This window comes from Belonocnema kinseyi, chromosome 9 (assembly GCF_010883055.1).
Source record: "Belonocnema kinseyi isolate 2016_QV_RU_SX_M_011 chromosome 9, B_treatae_v1, whole genome shotgun sequence".
Lineage (NCBI taxonomy): Eukaryota > Metazoa > Arthropoda > Insecta > Hymenoptera > Cynipidae > Belonocnema > Belonocnema kinseyi.
In genome coordinates this window covers 74,447,638-74,469,487 of record NC_046665.1, presented here as the reverse complement: position 1 = coordinate 74,469,487, position 21,850 = coordinate 74,447,638, and the positions used below count along the sequence as shown (strand labels likewise).

General features: G+C 32.8%; 1 protein-coding gene across 5 annotated transcripts in view; it reads right to left on the bottom strand.

The window, feature by feature from the left end:
- Positions 1–6: 6 nt before the first annotated feature.
- LOC117179323 (glutamate-gated chloride channel) overlaps positions 7–21,850 on the bottom strand; it is a 102,651-nt gene continuing 80,807 nt past the window's right edge. Inside the window, exons 5-11 of one of the 5 annotated variants that reach the window (XM_033370990.1) lie at positions 7,786–7,855; positions 7,551–7,704; positions 7,397–7,479; positions 7,179–7,313; positions 6,728–6,880; positions 6,141–6,415; positions 7–2,822 (exon numbers count right to left, since the gene is read on the bottom strand). In XM_033370990.1, coding sequence (XP_033226881.1) covers positions 2,031–2,822; positions 6,141–6,415; positions 6,728–6,880; positions 7,179–7,313; positions 7,397–7,479; positions 7,551–7,704; positions 7,786–7,855 — 1,662 coding nt within the window. In that variant the 3' untranslated portion in view covers positions 7–2,030. Of the gene's footprint in view, positions 2,918–6,125; positions 6,416–6,727; positions 6,881–7,178; positions 7,314–7,396; positions 7,480–7,550; positions 7,705–7,785; positions 7,856–21,850 lie in introns of all 5 variants that reach the window. The other 4 variants (XM_033370986.1, XM_033370988.1, XM_033370989.1 and 1 more) reach the window with 4 other exon arrangements.

Sequence of the window (21,850 nt, the reverse complement as noted above, 5' to 3'; positions counted from 1 at the left end):
CTTTCTTGAAAGTCAACCAGAAAATTTTGCTTAAGAAACTGATCTTCCTTCGAACCTCAAGTTTATTTTTGATCCCCTTTGCACGTCGCACATTCTCGATTATTCGTAAAACTTAATGATTCGTGTTGAATTATGTACAGTGTTTGTAACTATTTAAAATCTAGTGATGGTCTCAGATAGGAGTTCAATTAGGATTCTTTTTCAATCGAGAATTATTTTTTTACTTAAAAACAATTAAGCGAATCCTCAAACTTCTATCTGTCAACTCTGTACATGTGCAGTACGTTTTTAATTTCGCCGTACGTAAAACAATTTGCGAAGTTGGGATACCTACAGTATCGGATAATACTGTATATCGAACTTAAATATAATAACAGAGCATATAAACTATTTATATAACTATATAACGGAAAATATACAAAGTTGAGCTTTAAGAAACGATATCTCTATTGTTACGTTTTGGGCGTATTGTGCACTGCGTCTGTATTGTGCACTGTGCAGGATTGTGATTATTTGGATATAAAAAGATGACTGAAGGCTTTCGCAAAATTAAGAGCAATAAAGAAACACGGTATCTCGAAAAGGAATTGAAAAAAGAATTTGTTAACGGATTTTTGAAACACGTAACATAGGTATGATATATACACTCCAACTACATACTGTGTTATTGATTTCAGCGAGATATCGGCCGAGTCCCTAGTTTCACCTTTTAATTTGTTTCTCGCTTTGTAATACGATATTCGATTTTTGGTTTTGGAATTCGATTCGTACTAAACTGCTACAATAGATCTCCGGTCCGACGAGATTACTGATGATATTGAGCTATAAAAACGCGTGCCTAGAGGATAATCGTCCACAACGAGGGATTTGCGTTCTTGTATTTATATGTTTTGACAATGAGTCAACGTCGTGAATGAAAATCCCCCGGTGAAGTCTTAGGGACTCGAATTTTTAACCTTCGTGAGCAAAATCGGATCTCGGACGCATTTCCGCTGGTCTGAGTGAAGACGCCTTTATAAGATACTTAATTTTAATTCGCTTACTGTTCGAAGGACCGGAGGCCTTCCATATTTATAACATTATAACGAATTACTTGACAATACGTAGATATATTATTTATAATTCTATTCGCTTTTTTGATCAGGCCGTGGCTATTCAGGGCCCGAAAATTTAATTTCACTTGTGGCACGCGGTCTCCCAATGATGAAGATATTTTTCTAATGGTCAATGATAGACATTCACGCCCTACCGTCGATATTTTCTTCGTTACATATATATTTTCTATATATTTCTCCCACACTGCCTCGACTTTCCAAGACGTTCTCGAGTATTAAAAAATACTTGGATCATAGTACCGACAAGAGATCAAGACTACATTTGTCGCGGTATAAAACACCATATAAAAGGTCCCTGGCTCACTTTTACAATCTGCGGGAGAGAGAGAGAGTATGATTGCACGAGAGCAGTTTTAATGTGATTAAATATTTATCGATCAAGGTAAATTAATCTTAATTTGGTGCTCTTTTTGAAGAAAGGTTTAGACATTCTCTAAATGATCAGACTTTGAATCAGATGCGATTTGAAGTTTTGATGTAATATTAAAAAGTTTACGAAATATGATTTATTGTCACGACCCGTATATTCTTGACAAAATGAGGAAGAAACAATGGATGTAGATGTTCTCAGAAGGAATGAAGTCCTTCTAGAATTTAGGGTCTGCTTCCAACAAGCACGTACTCTCTCCTCAAATTCTCCGCATTTCTATCACGTATCTAGCAAATCGAAATGGCCTCTGAATTGCACTTTTCTTGAGCGTTGAACTGCGGAGTCATGTCGCGACTCTCGCTCTTTCTCTTCTATAATTTAAAAAAGTCTCGCGAAGTAAGATAGAAAATTTCGACGGAATCTACCTTTCAATGTACCCTGTTACGAAGACACAATTTTCCAAACCTTCTACATTCATCATACACACATTCTTTCTTCATCTATCACACGTTGAATCGCATTTTCTCACTCTTGCCCTTAGGCTCTTACCCTTGTTTATTCATGCCCGAGTACTCGTCATGAGGGAAGAGATAGGCAGACCAGTAGCCGATGTTGAAAACCACGAACACCAGGGGGAAGCAGATTCTTGAACATACGTCGATTCGAGCACTGCCATCCGCGTAGCAACGGAATAACTTACCACGTGGCCAAAAGCTCAAAAAACACCGATCATCTTCTTTTTCTTCAGATGGTAGACGTTGAAAACGATTTAGTTCCTCTCCTTTGAGAAGTGTAGGCGGAGAGGGTGAAGACGTCTGTGCAGGTGAGGCAGTGGGCGTAGGTGATGGTGTTGATCTTTTTGATGTCAGACTGCTGGAACGAATCCTGGATGTTTTTCTCCTTGGGGAACGTCCTCGAAGACTATCGGAGGGGGATGAAGGCGAATGTGATCTTGCATCTCTTCGATAATGAAGGAGCGATTGATGGGATTGGTGTTGCCTTGGATGATGATGGTGATGTCGATGGTGATGGTGGTGATGATGGTGGTAGTGATAGTGCTGATCCGACTCGTCTTCCTGGGGACGTTGTTGGTGTTGGTGGAAGTTCTTCTGATGAGGGCTAGAGCGATTCTGTGCGTGCGAGTGATTAAGGTGGCCGCGAGCCACATCCCTTGATCCTAGCGCTTCTTCGTCGAGGCTTAATCGCCCTCCTCCTCCTCCCGGAACAGGTACGTTGACCAGTAAGCGAGATTGAAAAAGGCGAACACCAGAGGAAAGAGGATTCGTGCAATGACGTCGATTCGCTTGGATCTTGTCGGGAACTTGGACAGCCACGACCTGCAGCAGTTTTTTTTCGGCTCTTGCATGTGTATCTCGCATTGCCGCATTTTATCCATGGAGAGCGTGTCTTCTGGATGCCGAACGAGAGGCTTCTGAAAGGAACCCACCCCTTTGATTCCAATCCGTTCGCAGTAGCTTAATGCAACGTGATTCATTTTTTCTGAACTTTACTCTCTAAATTTTTAGTGATGAAGATGATGAATTGAAAAGAGTAGGTGAATATCAATTATATATTGTTATAATTATTATTATTAATTTGAATTTTTTAACTTTCATCAGGCAATCTAATATCGATATAAGGTTTCCCCCCCTAAAAAGTGCTTTTATAGCAACAGGATATCGCATTTATGTCGCAAGATATTTATTGAAGATTTGAGATATATTTGCAGGCTATTTTGTGTGATACCCTTGAAAGCAGGAAATTTTATATATACCTGGGATAATCATATGATTAAAATCAAAGAAATGTAAATTAGATTAAAATCAAATTTAAACTCCTATTTAGCGTCCAATAATCAAGTTAACGCGCAGAATACCTGAAAATGAAACCAAGAATCGGACGACCAAATTCTATTGCAATTCGAAAAAATATAACAAATTTACTGAAAAAGATCAAAAATCTTTCTTTTTTTAGACAAAAGTTAAAAAGCGGAAATAAAAATAAGAAGGCGGCCAACCAAATCCCCTTCCTTCTCTTTTTATTTTCTTTCTTATTTTTTATTACTGCTATTATCAAATGATAGTAAAAAAACATTTGTGAGAAACAATCACCAAAGTTTCGGAGCTTATACTTATTAAGACAAGAAAAACGTAAGCAAGTAGGAAGAGCAACGAAACCACAGTGCTCTCTCCCTGACACCTGAGAATTTTTAGATTTTTTTTTATTCTCAGGTCTCAAGGAGAGCGCATTGCAGTTTCGTTACTGTCTGCACCTGTTCAAAATTTTCTTGCTTTTTCATTGGTGTTTGCCCACATTTGGTCGTTGGATTCTTGGTTTTATTTTCAGGAATTCTGCACATTTTCATATGATGTTCTAGAAGATTTCTGTGATATTCAACCACCCCATATAAGATATCTACAAAATTAAAGTATTACACGTGGAACATACGAATATCTTAGAAACGACCTGAAATATTCCTAGATATTATTCATGTATATTCCAAGAATATATGACATTTTATTCTTGTAGAGATATCCTGCAAATATACTACCGATATCTTCAGAATTTTCCTAGAAAATCTTGGCAGGTAAATAGGATATCCTACAATATACTGCTGATTTACGGGTTAATTTTTATCGGGCATTGATGGGAATCAATATGTTAAAGAAGCCATTTTGTCGATGTATATGCTTGAATTTCTAATAATAATCTCATTTATCAAAAATGGACCGCACGCAGTATTATTCACCTTCCCTCTTCAATGTTTCAAGAATTTTCAGTTAGAGTGAACTTCCATTACTTTTCTGTGAAATATCAGAATTAATACTTACAGTAAACCTTCGGAACTGTTACTCTCCAGTTTTAATAAAACATTGCAAAATTTGTAGTGCTATGGAAAATAATCATTTACATTTTGCTATGGCTCAATTTTGAAGGTGGAAAACACCCTTTAAGGGCACAATTCTGATTTTGCTAATACGCTATATCTTATGCGCAATTTTTAATTTTGCAATTCTGACCTCAGATTTAAATCATGTGACCTCAAACACTCCTTGAAAGCATTTTACCCTTTAAATCACTATTGATTATATTCAATCTTATCCATTGTATTGATTCCACACCTCGTGAAACCCACCCTCGCCATTAAGGGATGATTGTCACATGTCAGATTGAATTAAAATTAATTTAAAATAAGATTGTTTTAAAGGGGTGTTGATGTCGCTGAGTTTAAATCTGAGGTCAGAATTACAAAACTCAAAATGAAAAATTTAATATAGCATTCCGCATCAGAATTCCAACCTTGAGAGTTAGTTTTTACTATTAAATTTGCACCGCTACAAAAATGAGAAAACATGTGGCAATTATTTTTTATAACTCTAGAAATTTAGAAAATTTAATTAAAACGGAATAGTGACAGTACCGTAGATTTTCTTGCCAGTAACATATTTTAATTTTATACTAATAATAAAAAAGGTAATATATTTAACAGAAATGTTACAATAACAAATATTTTGTGAATTGTGAAATAATCATCCTTATCAATTCTATTGAAAGTTAATGCAATTTCACTCTGAGTAAAATTTAAGTGATCCAGATATTAGAGAGTAAAATATACAGGATGTTTTAGATAGATGATCTTAAAAAATTCAAAAAAGGACGTTCCAAATTTTTGTTTCAATTATTGACTACATATAACTTAACAAATTTGTTAGTTAATTAAGAATTTTACTAAATCATAGTATTTCCTTTGTTATAATTCACATCTTGAACAGTGTCAGGCAGATTTAAAAAAAGACTAAATTCACATATACATAAATGGGTCAGCAAATGATATCAGTAAGGATTTTGGTTTATTATAGAGTGATATATCACTGACGAGCGGGCAACTTTCCGCTGAACTTAATCCGTCAAACTTAAAATTCACTTTCAGAGGAAATGTCACTTCCCGTCAGTGAAATTTCACTGCTAATCAGTGTAAATCCTTGCTGTTATCTTACTTGTTTTCAGTTTATAAAGTCTAATTATGTGTAACGTTCGTGTTTGCTTCACAAAATTACAATCTTCTTCGGATCAAAAGGTATAATTTTTGAAATCTGGTAGTCACAGATATCTCGAGGGAGATTTTTTTAAAGGTCTAAGTGCAAAAAGAAGTTTTTACATCTTAGGGAGATACAAAGTTTACTTTTCTGATTACTCTCATCAATTTAAAGAATCCCTTTGTACTTCTAGGTTTGCTTAATATGAACGTCTATTTCATGTAAGTAATTAGGTTTTACTAAAGTTATTGATTTCCGAATTTACTTTAATCAATAATCCATAAGATTTACTAGGAAATACTACCCAACACAGATTTACATGAATTTTCATCTAAAACATCTTGAGAATCATGCTAATGATAACTACTATTTTATTATAATAAGTATTAAAAAACATAGTCGAAAGACCCCGCTTGCTGATCCAAATTCTACTAAATGTTCTACAATCGTTCCATGTTCTATAATAGTTTTATTAATTATTTTAAAATTCTGTGCATCTGTTGAATGAAATGTTATTTTTAATTCATTCATGGAATTCGAGGTTTCAACTGTGCTTTTTTGTTATAGATAAAAATGGATAAGGTATACTCAGAGAAAATTTACAAGATCAAGGCTGACCATGGCAAAGTTGGTAGGTCCATCTGCCTCTAGGAGTTCAGTGGAAGGATCCACTGAAGCAGAATGTTCCATTTCTCTATATTGTTTTTTCATATTCTCGCGGTGCATATCACTGCGAGAAGCATAGTTGACTAATGCAAACTCTAATAGAGCCCCAAACACAAAAGTTAGACATACACCTGTCCAAATGTCAATTGCCTTTGTGTACGATACCGGTGGGAGTGAAGCGTTAATTCCAGATGTCTGTGTTGCCATTGTCAGCAGAGTGGTCACTCCTGGGCAGAAAATTCAAAATTGAGCTGTGTACTAATGAAAAAAAATAAAAGAGGTTTCAGCATACAAAACACTACAGAAAACTTATCAAGGTAGATGCATCCTTATTTAACATACCTTTGAACCAGATAATTAACCCCCGAATAAACTGCGGATGTTTTATAACTATATTGAGTACAGTAATTATGGAAATATAAGAATCAAAATGTGTATATTATTCTGTTGAATTGGGCAGTGTAAAATATAACAACTGAAACACTTTTATGAGTTTTCTTTGTGTTTTATGTCTTTATAAGCTTGCTTGATTATCTTACCAAGTGACACTCTTGCCGGCACAGCACTTTGATCGAGCCAAAACGACACCCAGGAGACGATGACTAACATACAGCAGGGAATATAAATTTGAATAAGATAGTAACTGAACTCTCGTTTAAAGTATAAGTCAACTTTTAAACAACTGTATTCGCCTAAAAGAGGAACATTTGATTAGGAAATACTATTAAATCAGGATCAGACAAATTGTACATAAGCACATCTCATGGTATTTATAATTGTAAAACAGTATAGCATTTGGGCGCAATAACAGCCTATCAGTCTACTTGTATTTTTAAAAGTCACTTGTTTTTCACTTATTTCACACCTAACATCATGAAGTACAAATGAAAAACAAATGGCTTCTGAAAATGCTAGTAGGCTGTTATTGCATCCAACAACTCAATTGTTGAAATTTAAAAGCAAATTGTACTGAAGTCCAAATATTCTTACCAGTATTTGTTTTACTATTGCAGTAATCCGTTAGAAATTTTTCCAAAGTAAACCTAGGTAGGTGTAGATTTTTGACGACCTGAACAGGATCACCTTCTTTCCATAGAAAAACTAAATCGTCAGTCGTCCATCCATCTATAATATAAATTTAAAAAATGTGTAGCATAGAGAGAATTCTTTAGAGAAACTGTGAAGTTAGATTAAATGATTAAACTTACAACTCGCCATGCGAAGCGAACAGATTTGCCTATCAAGTGGATACAATTTTAAATTCATTGGACATGATAATGTGAGTGAAATTCTGAAAGCACGAAAGTATTAATAAAATGTTATGTCATAGATTGAGATTTTGTTGCGAAATAAAAAAGTTACCTTATACTGTAAAGAACCGATCCTTCAGGGAAAATTCTTATGTATACGTTTGGCATAATGATATTGTGCAAATGACCTTCCTTTTCGTTGGAAAAGAACAGATCAGGCATCCAAATTTTGTTTGCTTCCGTCAAAGTAAGATATTTGAGTCTTCCTGTGATTTCATAAAAGATTATTTTAGTAAAACTACAAATATTTTTTCGAGATCCAGGTAGATAGTTTTAAAGATATTCACCTCCAAAATCATTGAATTTAAGTCTTTCATCTAACCACTGTTCTCGAAATGTAAGTTGAACTGAATATTCCTGCGAGCAAAAACAACTGTTTAGTAAATGATATCACAAAGATTAACTGGTGTTGGGGTATCCTAAAATAATATTTTACTTGGCTATTGACTATTTTTTCTTTCTCAGTGAGTCTTCTATTGTTGCCGAAGAAAATAAATAAAATGTGTTTTCTTTTGGAAGTATGTTTATTATTTTATTTTTTGAACATGCCATTATAAAATCATGAAAACTTCCTTCATTTCAGTAAAAATCTTTAAACTAATTTTTCATTAGTATTTAAATCAAAAGATTGCCAAGCAAATAGCACCTTAGGATATATGAGAATTAAAGATTTTTGTTTCAATAATAGAGTTAAGTATTCAAAAATTGTAGTTAAGCAAATTATTTAAATCCTATTCAAAGTAAAATGAGTGAAAAAATTGAAAAATTGAAAATTGCTTGGCAGACTTTGGCAAGAATTTTTCTGAAATGTGCATCACAAGAAAATGTTAGTTATTTTCTAGTGCTCTATCATGCTAAAGAAACGAATTGTTCCTAATAGTTTAAAAAATGCCACTAAAAGACTCTTTATCCTTTTTACACTTTCTTATCAGTTGCTAGTTAAAAAATTTAAAGATTTTTACACTGATATTTCTATAAATTGTGAAGGTATAATAAAGAATCGTATAATTCACAAAATATTGTACTAATTAACATTGATTCTTTAAAAGTTAAAATATTATTTCTAATGTTTATATTATCAAATTTACAGTAACAATGAACTGAGTCAAATGAGTACAATATCTTTCCAGCATAAAATATATTGTTTTGTATAACTTTAGGCTTATAATATAGTGGGAGTGGTTTCGAGCAATTTTTCAACAGAATCTACTGAAGCTTTACCGAGGCAAAGGATTGATGCTGAAAGCTGACGAGAAAAATCCATGCGAAAGCAACACCGAGCGGCAAGGCTACGAAAAGCAACAAAGGCAAAATTACTTGGGAGGTCTACATTTTACGGGGTGAACATGCATTTTGGCTCACGGTTTCGATCGCAGCTCGTTGAGAGTTCTGGTGGGCTGCATCTTCTTTCCTATTATTTGTTTAATGTTTTATCAAGTCTCGGACTCGCTTTTTGAGCATTTTTGTCACTATAATCGGATCCTCGCCATATTATGTACAGTTTCATAAAATTAACGAAATGACACATAACGGTTATATAATTCTATATAACAAATGAAAGGCTAGTGTCAATTTGGTGCTCGTATACAGGGTTCAATAATTTTTAGATTTTCAACGAAACCTAGTTTTGAACTTTATATTTGTTTTTCAATAACCTGTGAAGGATAGAAGTCTAATTTAATTCTAGGATTATACCTATAAATAGTTTAAAAAATTAAAAGATAAGAAATAAAAATATCTTTTTTACTATTTTTCGAATTTTTGTGCAACAATTTGCTCAGGTATTTCCACCCGATCATTTGCGGCACGTGATACAATATGAGCTATCGATATTGATATTGCATTACGTGTGACGCGCTTGCGTTAAACGGAAAAAACTTCGACGTCAGCGCAGAAAATTGTTCATTTCTATAATTATATCATGTATATAACGCTGGCAGTTTATAAAAAGAGTAGCTATTAAAGCTTTTATGGTCAAGATTTTGTAATTTCTTAGTGTCATGTATCTCATATACTTGTCTATGAATTGTAATTTATAAAAATACGAATTTTCGAAATTAATTCCCCTGTATACTTAAGCTGCTACGTTAATTTTATTTTCTGTTTTGAACAACTTGTACGAAAGTGTTTCTGTTGTTGTATATAACATAGTGCAAAAGGTAATCCTGAATATTTCTCAAATATTTACTAGAGCATGAAATTTGAAGGTTCCTTTTGGAATTTATAAACTTGTTTGAAACGGGTGCGAAAATATTTAACAATATTTTTTCATAAACACTACGGAATTTGTCTTTAAAGCTGTCTTTTTCACCTAATTAGAATATTTAATATTTATTTTTTGAATTCTAAAGATAGATTTACAATCTTACAAAATTAGCCGAATAATTTGCAAAAAGGTTGAAATTATAAAATTTTCATTTTAAATCAGGAAAAATAGGTTGTGGTACTAGAACGATTTGTTGTTTGGATATAAAATTCTGGGGCAAAAAACAAGGGATACGTATTACACAGTTTGACTATACAATTTTTGAAGAATTTTTTTCAATCATTCCTGCGAATTCTGAAAAATGGACAGATATATATTTTAAAATGCAGTATTTTCCGAATGAGCGTACGCATTTGGGATTTTTCTTTTGCATTCTGCATAGGAACTCCTGCACTTTGAAGTGCGTTCGAAAAAATGCAAAAAAGTTGCACTTTTAAATGGCGGCTGTTTTTCAAAAATTCATGAAATTAGATTTCTAAAAAACCCTGCTTTTAAACCTTATTTTTAGAAATGGATATTAATATGTATACTACTATATATAGAAAAGTTTCCAGATGAATGTTTATGCATTGTTATAATCTCCACTAATATAAAAAATGTACCATATTACTTTTATTCTGGCTTAAGCATTTTGAGGTCTGACATTTTTTTTCTTTTTAAATATAATTCTTTATTTTTGCTCGTAAAAGATGCAAACTATCACAAAAGAGCAAGAGGTATTTTTTGTGGAACAGTTCTAGATGTGTACACTTTTCCTGAATATTTTTGGTAACTTTCGTTTTTTCCTAAAAATTGAGAAAAATCGATGTTTCAAACAAAAGATTACATTTAAAGTAGTTATTTTCCAAGGAGGAAACCTAGAAGATATTTTGTAAATATTGCCATGTATTTCTTGGCAAAAACGAAAGTGTTTAAAAGTGGTGATTTTGAGATTTGGATAAAAAAATTAAATTCCGAACGCATGCGCTCCTTTGGAAAAAACTGCGTTTTAAAAAAATTCGGTCCATTTATTAGAAGTCCCAGGTAAAATTGACAAATTATTGTAAAAAATAAAACAATATTGTTATTGTCAAACTGTAAAATACACGTTCCTTCATTTTTAGCATAAAATGATATATCCAAATAATAAATCATTTTAACAAAATACTAAGCAGAGTAGTGCATAAACTTTTTGTAGAGCATTTAAAGAGGAACACTTTTGCAGCATAAACTTTTTTTGCATAATACTAATTTTTTTAGAAAAAGACATTTTTTTACTTTTTTAAAAATCGCCGCTATTTTGTGAATTTTAAAATTTTGTTTCTAATTTACCTAACGATTTCTAAGTAGTATGAAATCTCTTTAAAGAATGGGGAAATAAGTTCTGAATATCTCCATTAGTTAAAAAAGACAGCTTTTGTAAACAAAACAACAACACAAAATTTTATGTTTTTGCAACAATTTGTGCAAAATTCTCAATATTTTGAGTGTATCAGGCTAATACTTTAGGTTTTGTGTCGTTTTCACAACTATAATCTAAAATGAGGAGAGTGACGTTAACCTCTCTCCTCGTCATCTCTTTTGAATAATTGATTTTTAATTTTATACTTTAGCTTTTGTTTTTAAATCACCAGTTTAAACAATTTATTTATTTAATAAATAAACCATTTTATTTTATAAAAAAAGCTTGATCGAAAGGTAAGTGTTGAGATTTGACATAGATGATTCAAAACTGACGTTATCTGAAATGGTTTTCGCTTTCCATTAGTCGGAATGGGCCGTTGGATTCGTTCGTCGCTTATCACCACTTGAATGTGGAATTTCCCTAATGTTTCATAAAGAACTTTCTTTAAATTAATCGTTCCCCTTGGGAACTGTCGGACTTAAAAAATGTAGATTTTTTTTTAAATCGCAGATACCTTTTGAATTGTGCCGCTGAAGTAGAGACTGGTCTCGTATATCAAGAGTCTGTAATACACACACACACACACACACACACATATTACACAATCTGAAATATCTAATTTCAGAATACAATAAACGATATAAATAATAAAGATTGAATATTGTTCTTCATCAATAGAACTTGTCATTTTTGAGAATATTGAACTTTCCAGATAATATTTGTTTAAATTTCTTCAAAATTTTATTATTTATTTCTAATATCATAAGGAATGCTCACTCTCTTTTAAACTGGAACCTCGAATTAGTTGTCTCAGATTTACTATATTCCGAGGATTGATGCCGCGGAGGATTCCTGATGAGAGAGCCGCGAGGCCGAGAGGGCAGGATGTGTTCAGTCAAGCGTGACAAACATTAGGATAGCCGCACTCCACGTCCGTTAGTTTTATCAGGTTGCGTTATGCATTTAAATCCAACAGAATTTGTTAATGCGGCCATCCCTGTTTACGTTTGGAAGCTTTGGCAATAGTAACAAGGCAACTGCAAGCAGTTCCCGAAAGTGTAATTCAATCCAGGTTCCAGTGAACTTAGAATAATTAAGGGCTCGGGTAAAACAACCGATTATAACTTTCTGGCACCAAGAGGGTGAAGGGGGGGGGGGGTGCTGAACACCGATTACATTCAAGCGGTCAAGGGTCTCTCCACTATGAGCGCCAGAAAGTTATAAGCTGTTCTTTAACCAGGGCCCTTAATTTAACCTCTGGAACATTCTAAAGGTCTTAACTTCGTGAAAAATGTTCTCTTGGAATGTAACCAGCGTAACCGCGGCCACGTTAATTATCACTTCCCAACCTCTTTTCTTTCATTTTTTTTATGAGCAATAAAATTTGCGCTATTAAATGTAATACATTAACGAATGAATTCAGAGTTTTTACCATTTATGTACCACCTTCTTTTAACAACAAAAGAGTTTCAGATTTTATATGATGAAGAAGTGTAGTGCTTGGGGGAAAGAAACAAGAGTTCGGAACTTGGCATATGTCGGAAGCGAGCATGAACTTGGCTGTTCGGATACGCAGTTTCTTTCTCAAGTTCGTGACCCTTTGTACACGTTGAAAAAAATGACGTACTGTTCAACTTCAAGTAATTTTACTCTGCCGCTAACCTAAAGCGAATTTTCTTCCCTGTTTATTGCAGTTTTTTTAGGAAAGACTGCTTTTTTAAAAATAAATCTCAAAACAAAAAATCAAAATTGGTTTGAGGATTGAAAACTTTTTTCTTTAATGTTTGCAAGTTCTTCCGATTCAAATGCGGAAATGTGGGTAGAGTTCATACTTCAAACCTTTCACACTTAAAATACTTTCATATCCGAGCGCATTCAAATTTCAAAAGCTTTTTAGAAAAAAACACTTTTAGAAGTAAATTACTTTAGCGTATGAAATTCTTTTAATTTCCGTTAATTCCTAAGGAATCCTTCTTTCTTATCCTTATAATTTGGCAAAACGCATGTGTAATATATGATTAATATTAAATTCGAAAAACCATATTTAATCAAACCTGTTTCTTTTTGATCTATAAATGCTTCGGAAATGTACCTGTAAAATTACAAATTACATTTCAACCAAAACATTGGAATTCTCAATTTGAACATTAGTTTCGGAATATATATTTACAAAATATATAAACATAAAGAATGCAAGCTGAACACCGAGTGAAACCCGATTTAACATATATAGATGTATAACAGTCGCAAAAAATAAAACCAAAAATGCAGTTGTTACAGACACGCATACACATTATACACTTCATGTAATATACAAATTATACAACACAGCACATTCTTGACACACATACATTGGGTTATATTTCTGAGCTCATTCCATCGAAGGCGTATGGATATGCATTTGTTTCAGACAGATGGACATGTGGGAAAAAGGAAAAAGATAAAGCAATACGAAAAAGTAAATCATATTTTTATTTATTTGTGTGTTATATGGTGGGCTAAGCCTATTCAGAAATCAATTTCCGATTTTTTTAAACGCATACGAAACCTTTTTTATTGAAAAGAAAAAAATTATATCCTGAAAATGATATCGTTCTCCATCTCTTTAAATCTGCATGAGTAATAAGAATTTCACTAATAAAGTTTTTGCAACATTTCGACTAATTATAAGTAATTTTTTATTAAAACTTTACTGAAAAAATATATTTGTAAAAGATAGTAAAATATAAATTATTTCTCAAATTTAGTAATGAAGACATCAGTGACTGTTTTTTCCATCTCTTTAAAATAATATATAAATAAAGGCACAAAGTTGGCCATTTCAGCAATATTTTCTAGAATTATTTTAATTTCACTCAATATGGCATGGATAATTGTGCTAAAAATTCAAATTGACAATTGTAAGAAAAGCTATATACCAATTCCTAATTGCGTCATTTCCTTATGAAAAATATGACTCCCTTGGCCCTGTGTGCTTTTTATTATTATCATAATAATTTTATAAATAAGTTCTGAATTGTTGTGGTTTTTGCATAACGAGATTCATTTTTTGAACAAGAACTGATTGCAATAAAAAAATGTAGTGTGTAATTATTTTTGAAATAACTTAATTGTGATAATAAAAAATATAGACTGCTCAGGAAAAAAGAAACACATGGTCAGATTCTGTTATGTATTTCCATTTTAAACCAATATAAGGCATGCCCGTGTAAACGATCGGTAATAAATAAATAAAACATTAAATTTGAGATAGCCCTGAATCGATCGCTTTTGGAAATGGCTTATTAAGATTGCGGATTCACTAAGTCTTCAGACCGATTCGAATTCACGAATCAATTCTTTGATTCATGATATGGCCTATTATGAATAGTAATTTTAGATTACCACAACTGCATGACGTCTCATTTTCAGGATAATTTTTTTGGACCAAAAAAAATGCCGCACTCAAAAAAAAATCAAAATCGATTTTCTGAACCATCCTAGTGTGTTATTCGTTTTAGGGCACTCTTGTATAGCTTCTATATTGGTTTTAATCGAGCGCTTCTATTTATGGAATCATTACTTTTTTCAGTCTGGCTGTCGCTATTATTCAGAATGTATGTCAGATGCTTATAATTATTTTAATTATTTTCAGAGCAAGAGGTGTTGAATATCAAAAAATAATGTCAATAATGATTAACGGCATTTTTATTTGTTTATATTTACACAAAAGTTAATACTTGGCCTGAGTAAGTATCAAATCCGACGTACACCGTTTTTTAACAATAAATTTAAATATTATTGCATTTCTCAAGGAAAATTTAAAAGAGTTACATAAAAAGGGTGGCGAATTATATCTGAATAGGAAATTGGACAGATAGAGGGTCTTAAGTGAGATAGTAGACAAATAGAACCAACTTTGAAAGCGTGCTAAAATATCTGATTATTTTGAAGTATGAAAAATAAAGTTTGAATCAACATTAAAAATCGCTAGCTGTAGTATCCTGTCGCGGAAGACCTACTTTTCTATTTCGACTCGGGTTGTCGTTGATATCCGATGTATGCAAACCCAGTCAACAACGTGCATTCATCGAGTCCCGTGTCAACGTCTTCATTCTATCGCAACATTTTCCTTCTCTCTCGCACTCTCTTTTGACAGACTCGATTCGTCGTGTTCCCATTTCTCCATCTCATAGAAACGCGAATGAATGACAGGAAATAGACTGATAACGAAACCCATATCATCTTCCCTTTCGCTTCTGGTCATTCTGCGAAATACGTAAAATGATGGAATCTTTTAAAAAGTTCAATTCCTGTCTGGGAAATGCTTTTCAACTCTGCTTTCTTAAAGTTACAAAATTAGTCGTAAATATTAAAAATTTCTATTCAATTTCTGCTGTTCAGAAGCAATTCTACTGTATTTGTCTACCCCAATCCTTGTCTGTTCAATGCACCTTGAACCTGGAGGTCGGCTGATAAAGCGTCCTTGGATGAACAATTTTAACGCATTTTCGGAACCCTCACACAATGCAAAATTAGTGGCGATTGCAGTATATTACGATAAAGCTGATAAGAATGCGTGAATTATATGCATCATACGATAAAGAACGTAATGAATGAATGGCTGATGAAACCAAGGAAAGGCCGGAGGCTTTGGTACGCATACATAATAGGCGTGTATATAAATTCCAATGTGGTGATTCTGTGCCTAAGAGAATTAGAGGTGACGTTGAATGAATTGAATAAAATGATGAATTTGTGCGAGAGAGGTAAAGAGAATGTGTGAGAGAATGAAAAGAAAAAGTCGCAAATCACGAAGCAAGTCAGCGTGCGAGAGAGTTGGCGAGACTTTGATATTCTTTGGGGTGGAAAAATGTTGAGTTTAATCAATTTATAAGAAATAAAACTAGAATCATCAGAGTGGCATTCATATTTATAAGTCTGGAAGAAGCCTATCAGTCCTTTATCTTTGTACTAAAATCCCAGTTCGAAAATTTCTACTAATAGAAAAATAAAAAATGGAAAGCCCTCATAAGAGCATATTTGATATTCAGGTTTTCATACTTGCTGCTCTATTCTGAAGAAAACATATACATAAAGATTTACAATAATAACGCCGATAATTTTTATATTTCTAAAAATAAACTAAACGAGAAAATTGAAACTCACGATGACGAACACAACATCGTTATGCGTGCATTTACAACACTGAGAACTACTCATTATCAGATTAGACCGTTTGCTCTCACTGAAGGAACAATGATCAATCCTAATTTTTTTATATTTTCTGATTTTAAAAATTGAAAACCCGAGTCTTTCTTATAAAGGAAGGTAAAGTGATTTAATGATCGAATTATCGAAGGAAGAGACCGATCTGTGCCAAAAACTAAATGAAATCAAAAGTTACAAGTACTTTTTTACTTTTCTTGTCACAGAGGTGGTTAATTTGGGAACCTATAAATTGCTACATATAAGCTATTTTTTGCACAAATCAAAGTGCATAATTTAAGAATGAATATAAGATTTTACAAGCATAAGTAAAATTTCAAACGTGAGTGCAAAAAAAATCATGGACGTATATCTACAGATTTTTTGGAACCTACACAGCTGATTTAGAGATGTATTTTAGAGCTATTTAACTTTTATGGGGAAAATACGATATCCGGGATGACAAATTTTTAGTGCGGATTCTGATAAAAATTTTTTTTTGAGGAGAAGAAAGAATATGAAACTTTAAAATCGATATTTTGATCATATTTAAAAATTTTAATTTCGTATTCCCGTCTATCACACCACTCTTGGACTCTTTCTTTCCAAATACCACCCCTTGAAGCGATCAGTGATAACTTTTTCCTCTCTCCAGATATGTTGATAATTTTTTACATCCTTTTCCTATTTTACTGTAACCCAAACCCAATTGTGCTAACCCAGGTGAAAAAATTATATATAGTTTATACATAATGTGAAGTTTCATATATAATATTTCCGCTGGGAAATCTACTTTCCTTTCCAGCTACCCTGCAGGGATTAGTTATCATTCTGTCACAGTTCCTCTCGCACTAAAAATTGGTTTTATATAGAAAAAATTAATAAAATTAAGATGAAAAAATCATTATTCCGAAAACTTGCACATCGATTTGAAATTTCAGATTCGTTTCTTTCGCGAGAAATTCTATCAGAATCTCCATTAAAACTTTGTCGTCCCAGATATGGTACGGTTAACAAATTCTGTTTTAATTAACGTTCAGTAAACAGTGGTTTTGTGATTTTTGCCATTTTGCAAAATGTCAAAATATCGTGACTCAAAATATTAGGCTTATGTGAAGTGAGAGGAAAATAGGATCTTCAATTTCCATTCTAAAGAGTATTGAAAAGAAACGGGCCGATACAAAAAAAATCATAATGCCGACTATAGCACAAAGGTTGCTTTGACTTTTTAGGCGAAAGTTTGAATAGAAAATACGCGAGATCGTGTATTATAGACTATACGTCATGTATCATAAATAATAAATAATCAGTGAATCACTCAGAATCGACCAAACAATGTATTTATACTTGTTAGATACACAGGAGAATACTGACATCGAAAAGTCAACGATATGTAGCACACATCCAGTTTTGAATAGCGCGGCGTACATTTACGTTACAATATGTGGTATACAAGTACAGTATACAAAAAAGTGCAATTTTTAAGTGTCCATATTCACGTGACGTTATGGAATATACATTGTGTGGGTACACGGATGCCTTGCTGATTTTCTTTTTGTTGCACTCACCATTTTATAATCGTCTATTTTGCTGATTGAGCGAAGAAAGATGTTGATGTCTACTTTTGTTGGGCCATCTAATCACGTCGCCGGAACAGAATAAAAGAATGTAATTATTAAGAGTTCTAGGTGGGGAGTGTCATTTGACTTGAGTTTCGGCACTCTTTTCTTTATTCTTTTTTCTTCTCTTTTTCTCTTTCCGGGCTACTAGACCAGGATCGATGATGAATGATTGGGTGCGCATGTATTGAAAATGGGTCTCTATAACTTGACGTCACGAACTTTTTTCTTTGGAATTGCCTCATTTTCTAACCTTATTTTCGGTTCAGTGGCGAGTATGGAAGAAGGAAATCAGGGAAAGGCCACGTGACGCTAATAGAACGATACTAAAAGGCAACGGAAAATTAATGTTTTCGAGGGTTTATCAATGGTTAATAGATAGAATGAAGTGGATCATCAAATCATGTCATATATACTGCATCTATTTTTTTATAATACGTATAACTATTTCTGATTTGTAAATTCTCACAATTTTCTCGCTAAATCTGAATTAGTTAAAATTCAACTAATTCAATCAGTTTTATTCCATTTTTACTGAAAAATGAGTTACTTTCAAGGTTTTTACTAATGAATTAGTCAACAGGTCACTGTTTGTACCTTGTCAATTGAATTAGTTAAAAAAATGACTAATTTTTATTATTCATTTCTGAGAATTACCAATTCGTTAGTGAATTTCTCAGCATAACCACTGTCAAGTCGTTGACACAGAAAATAGTGAGTTTATAATAAATATATGTGAGAAACTCGCTTCAGTTTTTTATATTGGAACAGGGATTACAGTGGTTCACCAGCTCAATTTTAGGTGAAATAAGGGATTTTTACTTTTAAAAAAGGGTCTCTAGTTTGTAGTTTTGTTATTTACTTAATAGTTCTTTTCTTCGCTGCAATAAGTTCCACGTATTAAAAATAAATTTTATCATGCAATTTAAAAAACGATTCAAAGTAATGTCTTAGAAATAAATGTTTGCTTTACGGACATGCACGTCTCTCCGAAAGCGTCTCATTTTTTGACTAATCAATTAGTCAATTTTGACTAAGCAATTGGCAGATTTTTGACTAACGCATTAAAAGTTTCGCCACCGTCCGCCATGGCGACCGGTGACGCGCCACGTCGAGCGTTTGACTAATTGAATTGGTTGGACGAAAGTAACCAATTCAATTAGTTATTTTTTACCAATCATGAGTTACTGAATCCTTGCTTTTACAATTATTAAAATTTGACTGCTAATTAGTTCAATTTCACTAATTCAGATTTAGCAAGTTATTTTAGTAATAATTGGATTATCCGCTGAAATTAAATTTTTTCTCAGCATGATGGTTGTGAAGGAAAGGTAAACTTAGTTTGTTGTTTCAGCATTAAAGGAGAAATTGTGTCATTGATAATGAAATCCCATAAGCTGCTCTTTCTGAAAAAGTTCGTGAAATTCGTAATAAGACCTGCAGAAATCAAATTTTATTTTATAAAAAATAATCTCATCATAGATAAAAAAAAATAGAAGTTGTTGAACGGAGTGGAATAGATATCGAGCGATTTTTGCTTAATTTGTATTACAACCAAAAGTGGAGTCCATATGAATTGGAATCTGTATGTTACGGGTTAAGCTATTTGGCTTTGGATGCACTTAATAATTTAATTCATTCTAAAACTGTGGTTGTTTTGCCTTTATTGCATATGCTCTTTTAGTATCAGTAAAATATAAGCAAAATTAAACTGGACTACAGGGTGCGCCATCTAGACAGGACCTATTTCAATGTTGAATAACTCTGCCATTTTTCAGCCGATTTTAACAAATCAGCCAGATTCTGAAACGCCAGTCTACGCCATTTTGGACGTGGATCGATTTACGCCAAAAAACGGGCTGTAATTGTAGCGCTGTACATTGAAAACAATCGTTCAATTGTGAAAACTGTGATTTGGACTGGCCTCCTCGTTCGCCGGATTTGACGGCACCGGACTTTTTTTCTGTAGAGCTACTAGAAGAGTAAGGTGTTTTCCAGCAAACCGAAGACTATTGAAGAACTAAAAGCTAATATCACAGCGGAAATTGCTGCTATTGCGCCACAAATGTTGTCAAATACAATGCAAAATGCTAAAAAAAAAGGCCGCTTTTTGTGTCTCTAAAGGAGGCGGTCATTTGATCGATATTGTATTCTGAGTGAATTATCAATAAATGGCATTTGTATACCTTAAATAAATCTTGTTCATTTTCCAAAATCGGCTGAAAAATGGCGGACTTATTCAACATTGCAATAGGTCCTGTCTAGATGGCGCACCCTATATAGGCAATATTTAGCTAATCCTCTCAATAATGAAAGGACATGTATCAATTTCGCGTAATATTCCAAATTCAATGGTAACTATTACACAATCACGATAAATTTACAAATTATAAAATCATACGTTTGAGCTTTATGAGAAGCCACAAAACTATTGTAATTCTACACGTATCGCAATCTGTTAATCGATATTTTAAACAAAACAAAAAATAATAATAAAATCAGGGTCCAAGTGATAAACGTTATACCTTTAATTAAACCATAATGAATTGGCTATAACGAAGTAGATTATTTTCTTATTTTGAAGGGGAAACGAAATGGAGCATTTTCTCTTGATTTCACTTGTACTGCCTACGAGGATGTTGAACATAGTAATTGGCGTGGTGTGGGTAAGGGAGGATAAAGATATACGTGAGGGATTCACGTATATGCTCTTAACGAAGGTTCTGTGTGCGACCTATAGCGTTCACAATAATAAATTGGCTTATAACAGTAGACCGTTTATTATTTTGATTCACCAGACTCTTGATATTATCATTAAGCATTGATCATTATTTGCCATAAAAGACCAAGTGCTCTTTTTTAGTACAGAAAATATTTCGTAAATCATTAGACATATATTACAACATATGAATGACATAATAATAACAATTTATTTTATTCATTGCGAAAATTGATTCGTTCAAGATTGACAAAGTCTCTATACGAAATAGTTAGAAAAAATATTTTGCTTAGAAATTTTTCGAGACTCAGTACCAAATTCTAATGTAAAACTATCCCGCCTCAAGTCCGGATGGTCCGATAAGGAAAACAAAAATCTTTCAAGAAGTTGAAAATTTTCAAGCGATTTTTATTTTTTAGATTTTTTCATATATTTCTTTGTATAATTTCTAATTTTACCAGTAATCATTAGCATGATAGACCACCCTCCTCACATTCTGAAAAGAGCTTACATAAGCAGCCCCGTTGGGATTAAGAAAATTACTTATCCTTATTGCGTAGAATATTAATTTAATTATTAATAATTGCATTTTTAATCAGCTTAAGTACAAAGCAGATCTTTATATTTCAAAGTCGATTAAATTTTAACAACTTCAAAGAAATATATAATTTAAGTAATAGCATTTTCCGCATCGGGTTGGATTCACCTGAAATAGAAATCTTGCAATCAAAAGTCAATAAAAAAACTAATGCTTTTCAATTTCTTTTTGTATGAAAGTGTTCGAAGCAATGATCGTAAAGGATATAACGAGAGTTCAATAAAATGATCAAGACCAGTCTCGATCTCAGTACGTAAGGCTCTGGGAAATAAGAAAGGAGTATATATCTAAGTTCACGATAGTCAATTTAAGACTTTCATTTTATTCTACAAAAAGTTAAATTATGTTTAAATTCATCATTTTATTTACATTTCAAACATTTTCATAATGCTATTCTCATTAAAGGGTTAAGTAACATTACACAGGCCAACAATTCTCAGAACCAGAGACCAGACCTACTATACCCGAAGGTTTTTGCTGCGTTGAATCCGAATCTGACCTCAGAAAAATTCCATCACCCTCAGTTTTCGAGATATTCTAACCTAAAAGGGTCAAAAACCCGTTATTTTGATGTGTTCG